The 17918-nt window shown below is 35.1% G+C and overlaps 2 protein-coding genes across 3 annotated transcripts in view; both read right to left on the bottom strand.

The window, feature by feature from the left end:
* The window catches only part of LOC128246593 (sacsin-like), a 41530-nt gene extending 36732 nt beyond the window's left edge, over positions 1-4798 (bottom strand). Inside the window, exons 1-3 of the mRNA XM_052964859.1 lie at positions 4689-4798; positions 4080-4152; positions 1693-1805 (exon numbers count right to left, since the gene is read on the bottom strand). Of these exons, the coding sequence (XP_052820819.1) occupies positions 1693-1805; positions 4080-4083 (117 nt within the window). The 5' untranslated portion in view covers positions 4084-4152; positions 4689-4798. The remainder of the gene's footprint in view (positions 1-1692; positions 1806-4079; positions 4153-4688) is intronic.
* A 7260-nt stretch (positions 4799-12058) lies between these two features.
* The window catches only part of LOC128246589 (sacsin-like), a 50898-nt gene continuing 45038 nt past the window's right edge, over positions 12059-17918 (bottom strand). For both annotated transcript variants that reach the window (XM_052964855.1, XM_052964856.1), the window contains exons 8-9: positions 17343-17439; positions 12059-17029 (exon numbers count right to left, since the gene is read on the bottom strand). In XM_052964855.1, the coding sequence (XP_052820815.1) occupies positions 16839-17029; positions 17343-17439 (288 nt within the window). In that variant the 3' untranslated portion in view covers positions 12059-16838. The remainder of the gene's footprint in view (positions 17030-17342; positions 17440-17918) is intronic.

Here is a 17918-nt window from a genome sequence, read left to right on the forward strand (position 1 = left end):
TAATGACAGCTACATCAATCACGCCACATATTTGGGGACATTACCTTAATGACACCTACATCAGTCCCGGTACCTCTTTGGGGCCAGACCATAATGACACCTGCATCAATCCCGGTACCTATTTGGGGACATTACTCAAATGACAGCTACATCAATCCTGGTACGTCTTTGGGGACATTACCTTAATGACAGCTACATCAATTCCGGTACATATTTGGGGGCATTACCTTAATGACACCTACGCCAATCCCGGTACGTATATGAAGACATAACCTTCATAACAGTAACATCAATCCCGGCACATATTTGGGGACATTACCTTAATGACAGCTACATTAATCCCTGTACATATTTGGGGACATTACCTTAATGACACCTACGTCAATCCCGGTACATATTTGAGACATTATCTTCATGACACCTACCTCAATCCCGGTAAATATTTGAAGACATTACCTTAATGACAGCTACATCAATCCCGGTACATATTTGGGGACATTACCTTAATGACACCTACATCAGTCCAGGTACCTCTTTGGGGCCAGACCTTAATGACACCTGCATCAGTCCCGATACCTATTTGGGGACATTACTCAAATGACAGCTACATCAATCCTGGTACGTCTTTGGGGACATTACCTTAATGACAGCTACATCAATCACGCCACATATTTGGGGACATTACCTTAATGACACCTACATCAGTCCCGGTACCTCTTTGGGGCCAGACCATAATGACACCTGCATCAATCCCGGTACCTATTTGGGGACATTACTCAAATGACAGCTACATCAATCCTGGTACGTCTTTGGGGACATTACCTTAATGACAGCTACATCAATTCCGGTACATATTTGGGGGCATTACCTTAATGACACCTACGCCAATCCCGGTACGTATAGGAAGACATAACCTTCATAACAGTAACATCAATCCCGGCACATGTTTGGGGACATTACCTTAATGACAGCTACATTAATCCCTGTACATATTTGGGGACATTACCTTAATGACACCTACGTCAATCCCGGTACATATTTGAGACATTACCTTCATGACACCTACATCAATCCCGGCACATATTTGGGGACATTACCTTAATGACACCTACATCAGTTCCGGTTCCTCTTTGGGGCATTACCTTAATGACAACTACATCAGTCCCGGTACCTCTTTGGGACCAGACCTTAATGACACCTACATCCATCCCGGTACATATTTGGGGACATTACCTTAATGACAGCTACATCAATCCCGGCACTTATTTGGGGACATTACCTTAATGACACCTACATCAATCCCGGCACATATTTGGGGACATTACCTTAATGACACCTACATCAGTCCAGGTACGTCTTTGGGGACATTATCTTAATGACACCTACATCAGTCCCGGTACCTCTTTGGGGCCAGACCTTAATGACACCTACATCAATCCCGGTACCTATTTGGGGACATTACCCAAATGACAGCTACATCAATCCTGGTACGTCTTTGGGGACATTACCTTAATGACACCTACATCAATCCCGGTACATATTTGGGGACATTACCTTAATGATACCTACGTCAATCCCGGTACATATTTGAAAACATAACCTTCATAACAGTTACATCAATCCCGGCACATATTTGGGGACATTACCTTAATGACAGCTACATTAATCCCTGTACATATTTGGGGACATTACCTTTATGATCTGTACATCATTCCTGTATTCGTCCAGGATACGCCTGAGCTGGTCGATGATGGGCGGCTGCTCGATCCCCGCATACTCGGCGTCTGATCCAGAATCCGAGTCGCCTAGACGCATAGATATGTGTTTATATAAATTGAACAGGTGAACAATTGATAAGCGTAGAGCTTATGTTACTTTGATTATAAGGGAACCGGTTTAAGTTACAAACAGGATTTGAAAGAGATAGCATAATCGGAAAATAACAAGGCCCCACATATACGTGAAGAGCGCGACTGTAGGACAACTTACCCTTCGGACTCCCAGTCACGCCAACCACACAACCTATGTTTATATAGTTTGACAAAATACCGCGTGCATTTAAATACTCTTTTATATTTTTTTGAGTGAAAAAAAATGTTGTAAATAGCAAAACCTTGAAAAATGTAAAACAAATACAAATATTTATGGTAAATAACCTTTGCAAATTAATATCCTCGTGGGTTTGGAGCTTTTGTCCGGGGAGGATTTGGTCCTATTGTTCGCTTAGTCCGGAGTGGATTTTGTCCTAGTGTGCGCTTGTGGTGGGGAATTTTGTCTGGGGAGTATTTTGTCCCAGTGTTCGCGTGGGGTGGAGAATTTTGTCCGGGGAGTATTTTGTCCTAGTGTTCGCGTGGGATGGAGAATTTTGTCCGGGGAGTATTTTGTCCTAGTGTTCGCGTGGGGTGGGGAACTTTGTCCGGGGAGTATTTGGTCCTAGTGTTCGCGTGGGGTGGGGAATTTTGTCCGGGGAGTATTTTGTCCTAGTGTTCGCGTGGGGTGGGGAATTTTTTCCGGGAAGTATTTTGTCCTGGTGTTCGCGTGGGGTGGGGAATTTTGTCCGGACAGTATTTTGTCCTAGTGGTCGCGTGGGTTGGAGAATTTTGTCCGGGGAGTATTTTGTCCTAGTGTTCGCGTGGGGTGGAGAATTTTTTCCGAGGAGTATTTTGTCCTAGTGTTCGCGTGGGGTGGGGAATTTTGTCCGGGGAGTATTTTGTCCTAGTCTGCGCGTGGGGTGGGGAATTTTGTCCGGAGAGTATTTTGTCCTAGTGTTCGCGTGGGGTGGGGAATTTTGTCCGGACAGTATTTTGTCCTAGTGGTCGCGTGGGGTGGGGGATTTTGTCCGGGGAGTATTTTGTCCTAGTGTTCGCGTGGAGTGGGGAATTTGGTTCGGGGATGATTTTGTCCTAGTAATTGCGTGGAGTTGGGAATTTTGTCCGGGGATGATTTTGTCCTAGTGTTCGCGTGAGGTTGGGGATTTTGTCTAAAAGGATTTTGTCAAAGTGCTCGCTTGGAGTGTGTATGGGGGGGGGGAGGGGAGCTTTTGAACGAGAAATATTTTGTCCTGGGGTTCGCGTTTAGTAGGGGGTTTTGTCCGGGGACTATTTTGTCCGTCAGACTTTACAATGTGCAATGGTGATATGTAATCGATGATATATTATATTAGGCGAAACCGTATGATAAGAAATACATAATTCGTCATCCATGTTCACTGAACATGTTAAGGTTAAACATTTCCAACATTATTGTTTATTTATTATATGTAGGTCGTTATTAAAATTAAATTATTCTTTCTTGTCAGGTATTTATTGTTATTAAATTAATTTTCATAAAGATTTTCAAATAAATGATAAATTGTGTAAGTGTCGGCTTTTTAAAAAAGTTTAAAAAGTGCAACGCCTTATTTGACGCTGTTAGCCTAAAATATGTACGCTAAAGAAAGCCAAAAAAATTTACGGTTCAGACGAAACAAATATCAATTTTAAGATTGATGTTAACTTAAACTGTTATTTACAATTTTGTCAAATAAGTTCGCGTTTTTAAAGATAAATGGCACATATAGATTCCTTGGCGCAAACTGCTTAATGGTTTATTAATATTTCTACACAACTGGAATCATGGCTCCCTGTACTCCATAATTAGAATGAGATATTCCATGTTATCTTTAATTTGCCACTATTGTACATTAAATCATTTAATTTTATCAGTAGCAATGTTGTAGAAATAATACAACCCGAAGTTCTGCTTTGGGGTCTATAAATCAACGATCCGGCAATCACCGGCGCTACCGACAATAAAACCCTCCGCGTTAAAAACGAGTAGCTCAGTGAAATTAAGCAGATTTTAGCGTTGGAAGCGGGTTACGTACTCCGCGGAAGTCCGCGATGAATCTGTCAAACCCACGGAGTAACCGAGGAAAGTGTTAGTTCCCCCAGACTTGTATTGTACTTTTTACAGGTCTTATACATTTTGCCGTATATATAATGTCAAATTTAAATCATAATATGCACACAAGTTTATATACATGTAAATACGTGTTTGAAAACGATCTATCAAATCAGAAAACAAAACAAAAAACTTACCCATTTTATACTTCTTTTGTATTTTACATAATTTCTACTGCACGTTTAACGATATACGCTCTGTAGAAATGATCTGAAATAATAATGAATAGTGATGTAACTTAACACTTTGGATATTTAACAGACGTATTATTCATGATCGCTTTCAGAAAATGCAGTCATTAAGTTTGTCTTTAGAAATTATTCAATAGGTTATTGATTCACTTTACGGTGAAGATATAATTAACATATTTACCTCTTAGCTCCAGTTCGATTAGTTAATAATCGTGTTGATTTAATTCAGTTTAAGATTTCACTGATTTAATAAACAACTTATATATTGGAGAAATGAAATAGCAAAGAGTCCATGCAATGATTTTACTTAATAAAGATTTCAATGTCAGAGGGCTTTTATAATGTCCAACTAACTGACTACGTCTTAACCCGTACATGTTTTCACACAATTACATAAATAATGTAATGTTTCATATTCTGTATATTTATCTGATTATATAACTGATGTAAAACAATTCCCCAACAAAAATTGCGTATAACAATTATGTATTGTGACAAATTCATAAAACAATGAATTTCAATATTTACAAAACAAGGAAAAACAGAATAACTTACCCGTACATATGTGTTCATTGCACAAATCAAAATGTAGGTAGCACTCGGAGATTCTGTTTTATATGCGTAACGAAAGAACACTGCACATAGTCAGTTTTTTTGAAAATCAGTGACACACCCGTAGGTCTTTCAATCAGCGCTGTGTCAATATTTAATTAATGATCTAGTTATTCCGGCGGTAGTTTAAAAGATAAATATACTCATAATCAAAAGGCTTTATTTAAAGACAAAAATACTGGTTCATTGATTTACGTACTCGGTTAAAGAAAACGACTACTATTTATGATTGTGTTTTTAAACCTGACAGCTGAAATTCACTCAGTTAAAAAATGAAAACAAACCTTATTAGTCTTAAGTATTCTTGAAGAAAGACGTTAGTAAAAAGGTGTTCCTGTGGACCTGTGTATATGTAAAGACTATGGACAGTGGTAGAAGTTTAAGAAAAGCGTTCCAGCAAAATTACTTTTGTATTCGGATGCTGAATTTTGTTAAAAAGGTAGAGTACTCAAGAAAGACCTGAACGCACACATTCTTTAAACTTGATATAAACACTGAGCTGTGCTCCCAATCCTTTGATTAAAATATATTTCAGAATACATAGAAAGTCATTATCAAACGCTAGTATTTGTTTGTTTTTTATAAAACCACCTGACTGTCGATTAAACAAACCAACAAGATACATGGGAGATACTACTTTATTTGTCATTAGATGCTACGATAAACAATTGAATTAATTGGCGGACAGAATGCCTAATTCCAAATATCGTGATTCCATATAGAACAAGGAAGGCTGACATGTACTAGACACTAAGGAGTGAGCATGCGACAAGGAAAGTTAGCCGGGCACTTTCGTGCAGTATACGCTACTGAATCTTCCGAGTTATTAGTAATTATTCCGAGTCTAAAAATTACTCTCATACCCTAGATCAATATTTGGCTCATCTGTTTTTGGAAGGAAAATAGTATTTCCATAGCATTGGTGTAGTTGTTGACGGCGGCATCATTGACATCGGCAGCAGCGTAGTCGGGCAAAATCACCTGAGGTTCAGCCATAATAATAAAACTGTTTTCAAGGATACGTTCTTGACTTAAAGTGTATTGTAGACACAAGTGCGATTTTAGAAGTACACCGATACATTGAATTATAAACCTGTATATTAATGTGTATTTTCTTTATTCATTGAAGGATATAGTGATTAACATGTAAATAATGATTACAACGATTGAAGGTGTATATAGCATGATAACAAGCTCTTAAGTCTTCAAACGTCAGAAAAGACAATTTCTCGTGTTTAAATACAAACCTTTTCTGTTTAATCCTTCGGAGTTTGTACCAACATTTATTCGATTTTCCCCGAATTTGTTAGCTGTGGCTATTGTCCATGCCGATTCAGCCATTACCCCAGGTACAAAACTTAACCTGCGAAGGCTATTTTACAAGAAAATGGTTTTACTTCCATACTTCAAATATGCATGCAGGAAGGAAGCAAAATTTAATATATTAAACTGTTTTGTCACCATCTTCGATCGAGTGATAACAGCTTTATGTGAAATAATCAAGAATTGTTCCAAGTTCCTTGTCCCTGAATTTTTTTGTATTGTTTTATTGGTTAGAAAAATGCGTAGGTAATAAGAGACCGAAAATAAACGAGATTTATCCATGTGATTAGACTGAAGTCATGAATACGTATTACGTGTATGATTATATTATGGATTACTCGCAAATGTACTTAAGTGTGAGATTCGACCAGTGGTAAAGGTGTCCGCAAAATATTTCTTGACCTCTCAAAAAGAGACTTTACTAGTTTCTGTAAAGGAACTAAAGAGGGATTCATATCAACTTTCAGCGTCTTCACTATCGAGCTAAAATAAAAAGATAACCTTTCCCACCAATTTCTGTAGGCAATTTAAAGAATATCCACACACTTTGTACCATTCCGCATTTCAAGCTCCACGTTCGCTGCATACCCAATGTCCAAGTACCAAGACAACACGCCAGTGGTCACCTATGGCAACGTCCGCAGCAAAATAGGGTGTGCTCACGCATGCTACATGAGGCCGGAATGCCGTAGTGCTAACTACAACGCGGCGACCTTGACCTGCGAGCTGCTGGAGACGCCTTTGGGTGACGCCGAGGATGCATCATCCGAATACACTGCAATGAAGCTTGTTGGCGAATTCGACATTGTCGATTAGTAAAAATATGTGATTTTACGAATTTAAATCACTCATTGAATAAACATTCTTACATGTTTGCTTTGTGTGGGTGATTGTTTTTATCATGTTTTTAGGAAATAAAATTTGTTTTTCACATACGTGCTTCACTATATGCATTTTCTTAATATAAAGGACAATAATACAGGTAGGAACTGAATATAAAAATATGTTAATTATCATTGAAAATGTTGTTAATTTGTGGGTTACTTTTCAAAATCGCTATTTTTGCAAGGTTAAAAACTTCTAATCTCATATAAAAACTTTATATTTATTTTGAGGGTCAAGAGACCATGTAAAGTAGTCATGTTATATATGTTAGTAGTTTGGTAAGAAAATAAAATCTGTGTTATAAAAGGTGCAAATATTTAGGTGTTATCTGCAATGGCACTCAAGAAACTCAAAAGTTAAGAAGCATTGTCATATATATGGTTCGTTTGCGTTAATATAACCTTTATTGTAGCATAAATTCCATAATATCCGTTTTATTTGATATCCTGGTATCATAGTATCCAAGCCATATTCAAAATATAAGATATCAAGGTATTATTGTTTTATGGCAATATTCTTTAAATTAAATATCCTGGTAGGAAAGTCTTCAAGCAATATTTGTTAAGTTAGATATCTTTGCACCATAGTCTCCAAGCAATACCACATATTTTATATACAGTTAATAGGATCTTTTTCTGTGTACAAAAGTATCAAGAATATTTTGTTTTGTGTGGTTGGAGCTTTCGGGCGGTATATACCCCGCACGAACTTAATGAACTCTTAAAGCATTGGATATATTCACAATATGTAGGAAATATATAACAATGATTTGAAACCATGCACGTAGCTTTTTCACCGGAATTTTGTGTGTTTCCTGAGAACTATTTTAAAGATCGCTGTCGTAAATGCCAATGTTGATAAAACCTTAATCGTCACAATGAGTATAAAGCCACAGTCATTTAGGCTAGCATGGCTCCCCATATATATTTGGACTCAGTAAAAGGCCGGCACCGGGCGGCCGGCTATATCCGGCATTCTGAACGCTACCTCTAGAAGGCTTTGTCGAGTTCCATCGTTACATCGAGTTGTCGGCCACTACCACCACCACCGTTGCTACTTTCGGGCGGCGAAATATCGACTTTTCCGGCTCTTATTCCCATAGAAATGAAATGGTGGATGTGCCTTTCAAAGGTTTTGAAATAAATGCTTCAACGTTTTATCAGTTTTCAATTGTTTTTGATATCTCGACAATTGAGATCTTTTTCAAAACCAACACAAACTGTCATCAAAAATTCAAATGTTGTAGTTATGATTTGACGTATTGAAACATAATGGATTCTTTATTGTATCTGCAATATAAAAACTTAACGACAGTTTTTAATATTATAATGCAGTCGTTTTTAAAACCTTTGTCCACCTGACATTTCAATTGATTGCAAATCATGCAAACTTTAGTTTTGCAATGTAGAAAATGTGTCATTATATATTAAGAAAAAAAACACGTAACTATAACAAATGGCGTCCAAAATGTCTGACAAATGTCCGAAATAGTAAAATTTTATATGAACTTTAACTCGCTTTGATACGTTTTCATAAATCATCCTAGATGTAACACTGTTTGGTTCCGTTAAACCGGTTTCGTATTTGCCCTCGAAGATGGTCGACAAAATGTCTGATATTGACGAATTTCTCTAAAAGTTGTACATCTTACATTTGGCCGGAAATCAACTAGTCCCTATTTTGTACCTTTTTAACAAATATCGTTTGTTTGATCAATAGATTATTTAGGACCATAACAACTTTAACACGGACTCAAGAATGACAACAAAAATGTACCTAAATGGTAGTTCACTTACAAATGTGCATGATTTTTTTACCATATGAGAACTAATCTAAGACTTCTATTTGATACTTTGGATATATTTAGTGATTTCCAAATATATATTTCTTCGAAACATAATGCTGATTGTATTTATTTAAATCAATAATTTAATTACATTTTAATGATTCGTATATTAATGTCCACTAAACAAAACACTATAAACAGTATCCTGCTATGGATTATATTTCATAAACGATCGCCGAAATATACTATAAATTATTTGTAAATGACCAATTAAACGTTTTGCTACGAAAAATTCACTATATCTCAATTGATTCATTGCGATTTCTCTTAGGCACGATTGACGAAGACAATACTCTTGAATTGTCTAAACAATACACGACAACTAGGTGACAATCGAAAGCGTTACCTCCATGGTTCACACAACATTGTCGAAGCAGCAACGTAGCGTCTGAACGTTAGCTACGTAAGACTTCTCATGGTTACTACGTTAGTTGTTGGAGCTTGGATATTATCGTAGCAGCAACAAACACCACGCCAAGTGCGTTTGTACAACCGTGTTGTTAGCGTCTTCTATCGTAATGTGGCCGTAGTTTATAGGTTATTCAGTCTAGGCAGGATAATAATTGTAGTAGATGAAACTGGAGCCAGGGGGCAGTGGAAATACCGTTGGTCAAACTATTGTGTATCGAGAGCGATCGTGGACCCCAGGGGGCAGTGAAAGTACCGTTGGTCAAACTAGTGTGTATCGATGGCGATCGTGGACCCCAGGGGGGCAGTGAAAGTACCATTGGTCAAACTAGTGCGTATTGAGGGCGATCGTGGACCCCAGGGGGGCAGTGAAAGTGCCATTGGTGAAACTAGTGCGTATTGAGGGTGATCGTGGCCCTAATCGTGACTGTGACTATGAAAGTAGTAATGGCCACAGAAATCACCTCAAATATTATGCGGTGTATGTACTAAAGTCAACAAATAATAACTACTGAAAAGCAGATCATATTGCGGCTGTATTATGGTAGGGTAAGGATATAAACATGGTACTGGACAGTGTATAGTTGATGTCTATATTCTAATGTCGGGATTTATACTCTCATCGTAGAATAATCGGTTCATCGTCGTGGCAGAAGAAAGTTCTCCCGATTCCTCTCGAGTTACGCCTTAAGGATTAGTCAGTGCAAATCGGGGCTAATATCGTGATTTTGAGTTCTTAGTCGCGCCGCGATTTGTCCCATATTGTCCAAAATTCACGAAGGAGGACTCCCGCCAGAAGGTTCAAATAAAACAACTTCATACAATTATGTCTTTGAATCAGCAGGAAAACTTGTTACAAATCATTGATTATTGGTGCTCCGGCTGGAATTTGGCATCCCCAGTTTCTCAATTTGCCACATAGTCAAAAATGGTGAACTCTGTCATTTTTAAAAAAATATATTTATTAGCAGATTATGTCATGATTTATTAAAAAAATAGTAGAATTATATGTTATTTTGATAAATGGCCTCCGGAACAATCATTTTTCCACCAAACATGTATTATTACAACAGGTCAGACATATTCAGACATAATGATTTCTACATGATTTCGAACAAACATTATGCACATACACATTTTCATCAGTATAAAAGTGTTTATCGTCGGATACCACCAGTATTCTTATCCGCTCTACTTAGTAATATTTGTGGTGTGTAGACGTAACAGAGTACCGGGGTTCACAACGATCAATTCTATACCACTTTTATGATTGTTCTTGGCCCATATTATATAGATTTCAATTTTGTTATGAACATGCTATTACAGGAGCAAAGTAAGTAAACAATTACTTTATCTGGTACAAATAATCTATATTACGCTCAGGCAAACGTCTTTTGTCAAAATTAGTTATTTGATAGATATTTTGAAACATTTTAGAATTCAGTTTTATGACCTTAAGTCGTAAACTCAGACTCAAGACGCTAGAGAATATCAGCACTGATGTGCTCAACATCAGATAAATATGAGCTATGAGAAGAAATGGCTTGTTCTCAAAACATTTACTTTGAAACATTTGGTAAATTCGAGGTCTTCCAAATGTATTTTAGATATTTGAGTGAGTAACATTGTCATCTGGAGGCATGCGAATATGTGGATTTTGAAGCACTGAGCTGAATCGCTTTCAGTGGCTTAACCTTCTTTGAAGTAAGCAGGACCGTAGAGGCATAGCATATATGTGGGCCTCATAGGGAGACCCTTCGGTTAGATTTTAGTCGTAACTGTATGCCCTCGAGCGACCTTGTTTTAACGGCTCGGTAGCCGGAGGACAATTAACCGTTCTACAAATACTGATCGTCTCCTGACGCATGCATGCATATGAACCTTTAAATAATAATTGAGTTACGAAAAATAACGTCGGATTTTTTTGTGGATGTGACAATAAATCATTTGCCAACAAAGGGAGATTTGACTACTATTTTATTATGCAATCAGTAAAAGACGATTGCACGCAAACAACGGCATGGCATTCTAGTACAACGAACAAATAGTATGCTCAATGGAGGGTCATACGGCATAATAAAGACCAGCTAGTCCTTTACTTATTACCTTCGGGGCCTGACTGACCGATCCTTATAATGACATAGTACTCGAAGTGGTGTTTAATATTTCTCATTTTATACCAAACATTAAGCGCCGTGAAATATACACGCGACCTACTTACATAATTACTGACCGAAAATGACAAAAAACATACTTTCAGAGTTCACCTTAGGGGAGGAGGTACGGTTTTAAATCTGGAACAAACTCTTTTAGTAGACCAATGGCATCCATTAAAACGAGGTTTAAAAGAATAAGTCCTATTGCTTATGTTGTGAGATGCTAGAGCTTCCAAATTTCGTGTTATTAAACAATATGCAGCTTTTGGTGACCGGTAGTGTCAATTTTCAAACGACGCCGAGTGAATCAATTAGTTTCCTCGAGATTGTATGCCTTATTCCACCATAAAAGGTCGAGGACAACAGTAAATTCCTCGCATTTTTAAATCAATTATTAAAACAATGGCGAGTTCAAACTAGCCCTCCATTTTATTTATTTTCAATATTTGAAATAAGTCGCAGTCGGTTTTTCAGAATGATACTTACCAAATACGCATTTCACACCCCTAAATATTTTTCAGGTATTAACCAAACATATCATTCTCATCATCATTCTCATCATCATCATCATCATCATCATCATCATCATCATCATCATCATCATCATCATCACCAGTTATTTTCGTCAACATCATCATCATCATCATCATCATCATCATCATCATATAAACGTTATGATTAAAACAAATACTAGATCATGGGGATATTTTATTTGATTCATATAATTGTGTCTTTTTAGAAAATAACAATTAAACACAAAGCAAACACACACTGCATACATACGCAATTATCGATAACAACGTGCAAATACACAACGTCGTACATTCGCACTCGGCGTTTTCATGTGTTTATAGATCAGCAACAAATACATTTGAAAATATAGAGTAAAACAGGCTAATTAATTAATCTACACAAAAAGCAAACAGTATACAATAGTGTCAAGTGAAATAAAACAAAATAAAAAATAGTCCGAAGTAATGACACAAGTTAAAAGAAAAGCTGACCATGTCAGAAAACAAACACAAGTAAAATAAGTCCACTATTTAAGTGTTGTTAGGTAAATTAACTGTTTACAGTTAATTGGACAAATATTTATACAGTATTACAAACTGTTGTCAGTAAATTAATGTGACACAAACATTCGACCAGTCAAGCCTTACACAAAAACATATCTTTTAAATGATAATAAAACGATAAAGCGATTGTAAGATTAACTTATTCACAGTATACTTGGTAATTTTATATAAAAACAAGTAACAAGGGCATGGTATTTAAATAAAATATTTACAGTTTACAGAACATTTATATAACACATATCGTTATCAGCAACACAGTATGAATATACACGTGCGGACCAGTGTAACAAAAAACGAAGAGCTAACTAATTTAAAATGAACTGATCAAAAGTAAAACAAATATGTCCTCTTTTTTAAATGATCTGCTAACAGTTTACTGGACAACTATTAATGCTACATGCCTTTTTCTTTCAGTTTATACTGATAAAACAGAAAGGCGGTCTAGTCTAACACGAAAACGGAATGTTTTATATAACAATGAAATTACTAAGCATTTGAAACATAAACTGATTGACTATATTATAAAAGGTAATAATATTATCTGTTTACAGATTACAGAACATTTATATTACACACACCGTTATCTGTCACAAAGTACAGAATTACATGCGTGGTCCCGCGTAAAACGAAAACAGAGTGAATTATTTTGATTAAACATATATATATATATATACACAATAATCAAGTAAATTAAGTATGTCCACTTTAAACGTCATGTAAATTATATGATCTGTTAACAGTTTACTGGACAAATAGTAATACTACATACTGTTTTCTGTAAGTTTATACAGAAAAACACCATGCGGTCCAGCCTAACACGAAAACAGACTGTTTTACAGTTTTATGAAAGTAATAATAAAAGGTTATTATAGTATGTGTTTACAGTTTACAGAACATTTATACAACACGTGCTGTTTTCTGTCACAAAGAACAGAAATACACGTGCGGTCCTGCGTAACACGAAAACAGAGCAGATTATTTTAATATTAAATACGCACAATTAACAAAAGTGTATTACGTACATACATTATTTACGTGATGTAAATGATCCATCTGTTTACAGTTTACTGGACAAATATTAATACTACATACTGTTTTCTGTCCGTCTATACAGAAAAACACCATGCGGTCCAGCCTAACACGAAAACATACAGCTTTAGGTAACAATTAAACGATTTGGCATGTAAAACAAAAACTAAATTACAGTATTATAAAAATGATTATTATAAATAATTATATTATCTGTTTACAGTTTACAGAACATTTATACAACACGTACCGTATCCGTCACAAAGTACAGAAATACACGTGCGGTCCTGCGTAACACGAAAACAGAGCAAACTATTTAAATATCAAATATCCAGAATTAACAAAACCGAATTAAGTATTTCCAATATTAACGTGAGGTTAATTGTATGATCTGTTTACAGTTTACTGGACAAATATTAATACTACATGCTGTTTTCTGTCCGTTTATACAGAAAAACACCATGCGGTCCAGCCTAACACGAAAACAGACAGCTTAACATAACAATTAAACGATTTGGCATGTAAAACAAAAACTGAATTACAGTACTTTAAAAATAATTATTATAAATAATTAAACTATCTGTTTATAGTTTACAGAACATTTATACAACATGTACAGTCATCGGTCACAAAGTACAGATACACACGTGCGGTTCTGCATAACACGAAAACAGAGCAACATTATAATAACATACAATATACAAAATTAACAAAAGTGTGTAAACTATATACATTATTTACGTGATGTAAATAATTCATCTGTTTACAGTTTACTGGACAAATATTAATACTACATGCTGTTTCTAACCGTTTATACAGAAAAACACCATGCGGTCCAGCCTAACACGAAAACAGACTGTTTTACATAATAATTAAACGATAAAGAGTTTATATCAAATATGAATAACAGTAATATTATCTGTTTACAGTTTACAGAACATTTATAAAAACACGTACTGTTTTATGCCACAGCGTACTGATAAACACGTGCGGTTCTGCGTAACACGAAAACAGAGCAGATTACTTTAATATTACATAAACACAATTTACAAAAGTCGTTTAAGTAAATCCACTATTTACGTGACATTAATTGTATGATCAGTTAACAGTTTACTGGACAAATATTAGTACTACATGCTGTTTTCTGAACATTTATACAGAAAAACCCCATGCGGTCCAGCCTAACAGACTGTTTTACATAACAATTAAACAATTAAGAGTTTATAACAAAAGCTGAATTACAGAATTATGAAAATAATAATAAAATGTAATTATTTTATCTGATTAAAGTTTATAGAACATTTATACAACACGTACCATTATTTGCCACAGAGTACAGAAACACGTGTGGTCCTGCGTAACACGAAAACGGAATAATCTATTTTAAAATTACATATTCAGAAGTAACAAAAGCGAATTAAGTATATACACTATTTACGTGATGTAAATTATATGATCTGTTTACAGTTTACTGGACAAGTAATAATACTACAAGTTACTTTCTGTCAGTCAATACAGAAAAATAGCTTGCGGTCCAGCCTAACACGAAAACAAACTGTTTTACATAACAATTAAACGATTAAGCGTTTATAATAAAAATCTGAAGAACAGAAGAATAAAATTAATGATTATTATAGAAAATTTTATTATCTGTTTACAGTTTACAGAACATTTATACAACACGTACTGTTACCTGGCACAGAGTACAAAAATACACGTGCGGTTCTGCGTAACACGAAAACAGAGCAGATTATTTTAATATTAAATATGCACAATAAACTAAAGTGAATTAAGTATATCCACTAATTACGTGATGTAGAGTGTATGATCTGTTTACAGTTTACTGGACAAATATTTATACTACATGCTGCTTTCTGTCAGTTTATAATGATAGCGTTTTGACATCTTTCATTTTAGTATTAAACTATTAACACATTAAATCCTAACTGAAGATATATTCCATCTGAAAAACGGTCAATAACTCGCTATCAAAACAATCAACATATATCAATCAACAAATATTCAGACAATGGTATCGTTAATGGTCATAATTACATACAATCATAATAAGATAAAACAAAACAACAATATTGCCATTTAAGGTTTCTCATCAGTACCTTGGACTATCAAGGACCTAAAATCGACAAAATAAAGTTAATATGAATAACATCCCAATCAAAGACCTCTGAAAATAAATCAATATAAAATCAAACAAAAATAATCGTTTACTTCTCATACTGACACTACAGAGGTATTAATGAAATAATTAGATTAGTTTGTATTGAAGATTAAAATTTTACACACCATTAAAAATATATGCAATTATATGCAACAAATGTAACTTTAGAGATAAAAAGGCAGGAACTTGTCAATCAACCAGCATGTGGTAATAATAATTAATATACACGCTAAAGAGTGACTAGATAAAAGAGTGCATAATTTGTCAATTGAAATAAGGTGGTAAATATATACACGACAAATCATTCAACACATAAAATGTGCATAAAGTGTAAGTGAAATAATAGGTGTTATTATACACCACAGAAGTCCATTCAAAAACTTGGTATTTTATATCAGAAAAATAATTGTACCAATGTGCATAACTTATCACTCAAATAAAAGTTTATTATATGAGCGACAAATGATTTTACAAATGCATTATATCTCATTCAACTAATAGACAATTATGTACAACATACACATGTCAGATTCATTTGAAAATGTCCATAAATTGTCAATCACATGAATAAAAAAGAAAAAGAGAAGAAAAAAAACACAGTTGTTTTAAAATAGGGATTATCATTACCTGCATTATTTACAAAAGAACTACTGAAGCTCCAATGAAATCAAATGTCATGACACAAGATAATTAATACGATAATGACTTCTAGTTTCATGGTTCACTTACATCGCTTAAGTAATAAATGTTATTGTATTTTAATATTCAAAGTGATTAAAATTAAATTATATACACACATTATACACAAATGCAAAACTTTTGTCTTTTGTCATCTAGCTTAAAACTTTAATGAAAACATGTTATCAAGGTAACTATTTACAACAAATCAATATTAAACATGTTTACATCAACAACAAAATAATCAGACATAGAAAACTGTTCATCATGCATTTTTTTTCAAACATTCATTATATAACTCATGTTCAACATTCGGCTCCCGTATTTCTACAGTTAAAAGCATGTGCACCAGGATAGTAATGTGGATTACATACACTCAGATGAGGAAAACAGTTTTTAAAATAATATCAAGAAATTTCAAAGAAATGTTCGACAATTTAACACCACATTTATTTTCATGAAGCAGACCATTAAGTTCATGCATCACATGTGCTCACCATTAACTCAATGGTATTACCTCAGATAGTTACTTCGCACATGCGCAATGATAGACCTTGCGAGGGAAGTCAACATGTCTGCATTTGGTCTCGAGTACGCATGCGCAGGAATCGTACCATGCATGGTATCTGGGTAGCGCATGCGCGTATGGTAGCCAGAAATGAAGACAATTTGTCCGGCGAGCGACAGCAATGTATTATCAAGACCTGAAGTAGAAAATACAATAATATATAAAATGTAAACTGTAGTCTGTTTTAGAATAACGTAAAATGCCTTTTCTCACTAGGTACCCAACTCATAACTGGGTAAGACAATAAAACTGGTAACACTTACAATAATTAATATGTATTAAGCGGTAACAGCAAAATAGATGTTCTGCTAGTGAACCACTTTGTAATTCACACTGCAATAATTATTATCAATCTCATTCAAGTTACAACTAATGCTGTAAAGTACAAGTGCCACCTCAATGCATAGGTGTTTACTCATGGCGTATATGCTTATACGAATTGTACATACCGGAGGCGATGCAAGCCAGATCATGACTGTTTTTGATATTGCCAATTTTGTTCGCGTCTTTGGCGTACCAGGCTGCCTTGAGTGATTTTTCTGCTGCCTGAAACATTAAAGTAACACATTTATCACTGTTTCAGGAATGAATGTTTTAATATTGCGGTTTATCGGAGAATAAAAAACACAGATCAACTGCAAATCTAAACTATGTAACGATTGTATTTACCTTAAGCAAACATTTACTACAAATTACAAAACAGAAAAATGACGTTCCCATCATAATTGAACGTAATATCAATTTTGCTGAAAGAGTCGGCAGCGTCGATAATGTCAATTGATGTATAGAAGTCACATACATTTTAACGCAATAAATCGTCAATTGACCAATAACAAACGTCTTATCATTAAGTTCAGAGGTATTCCGAAGAACTTGCGTTCATCGTAATATGAACGCAATCAAAAGAGTACGTGAACAATTAAGGAAGCGCAATAGCAGTGAAAGTTTTACTAGATAGTCTTTTCTTTCCTTTATATTTGAAAGAAAAACCCACATTGTTTTATTAAAAGTTTGGATGAAATGAC

Source organism: Mya arenaria, chromosome 9, assembly GCF_026914265.1.
Source record: "Mya arenaria isolate MELC-2E11 chromosome 9, ASM2691426v1".
In the NCBI taxonomy this organism is placed as follows: Eukaryota; Metazoa; Mollusca; class Bivalvia; order Myida; family Myidae; genus Mya; species Mya arenaria.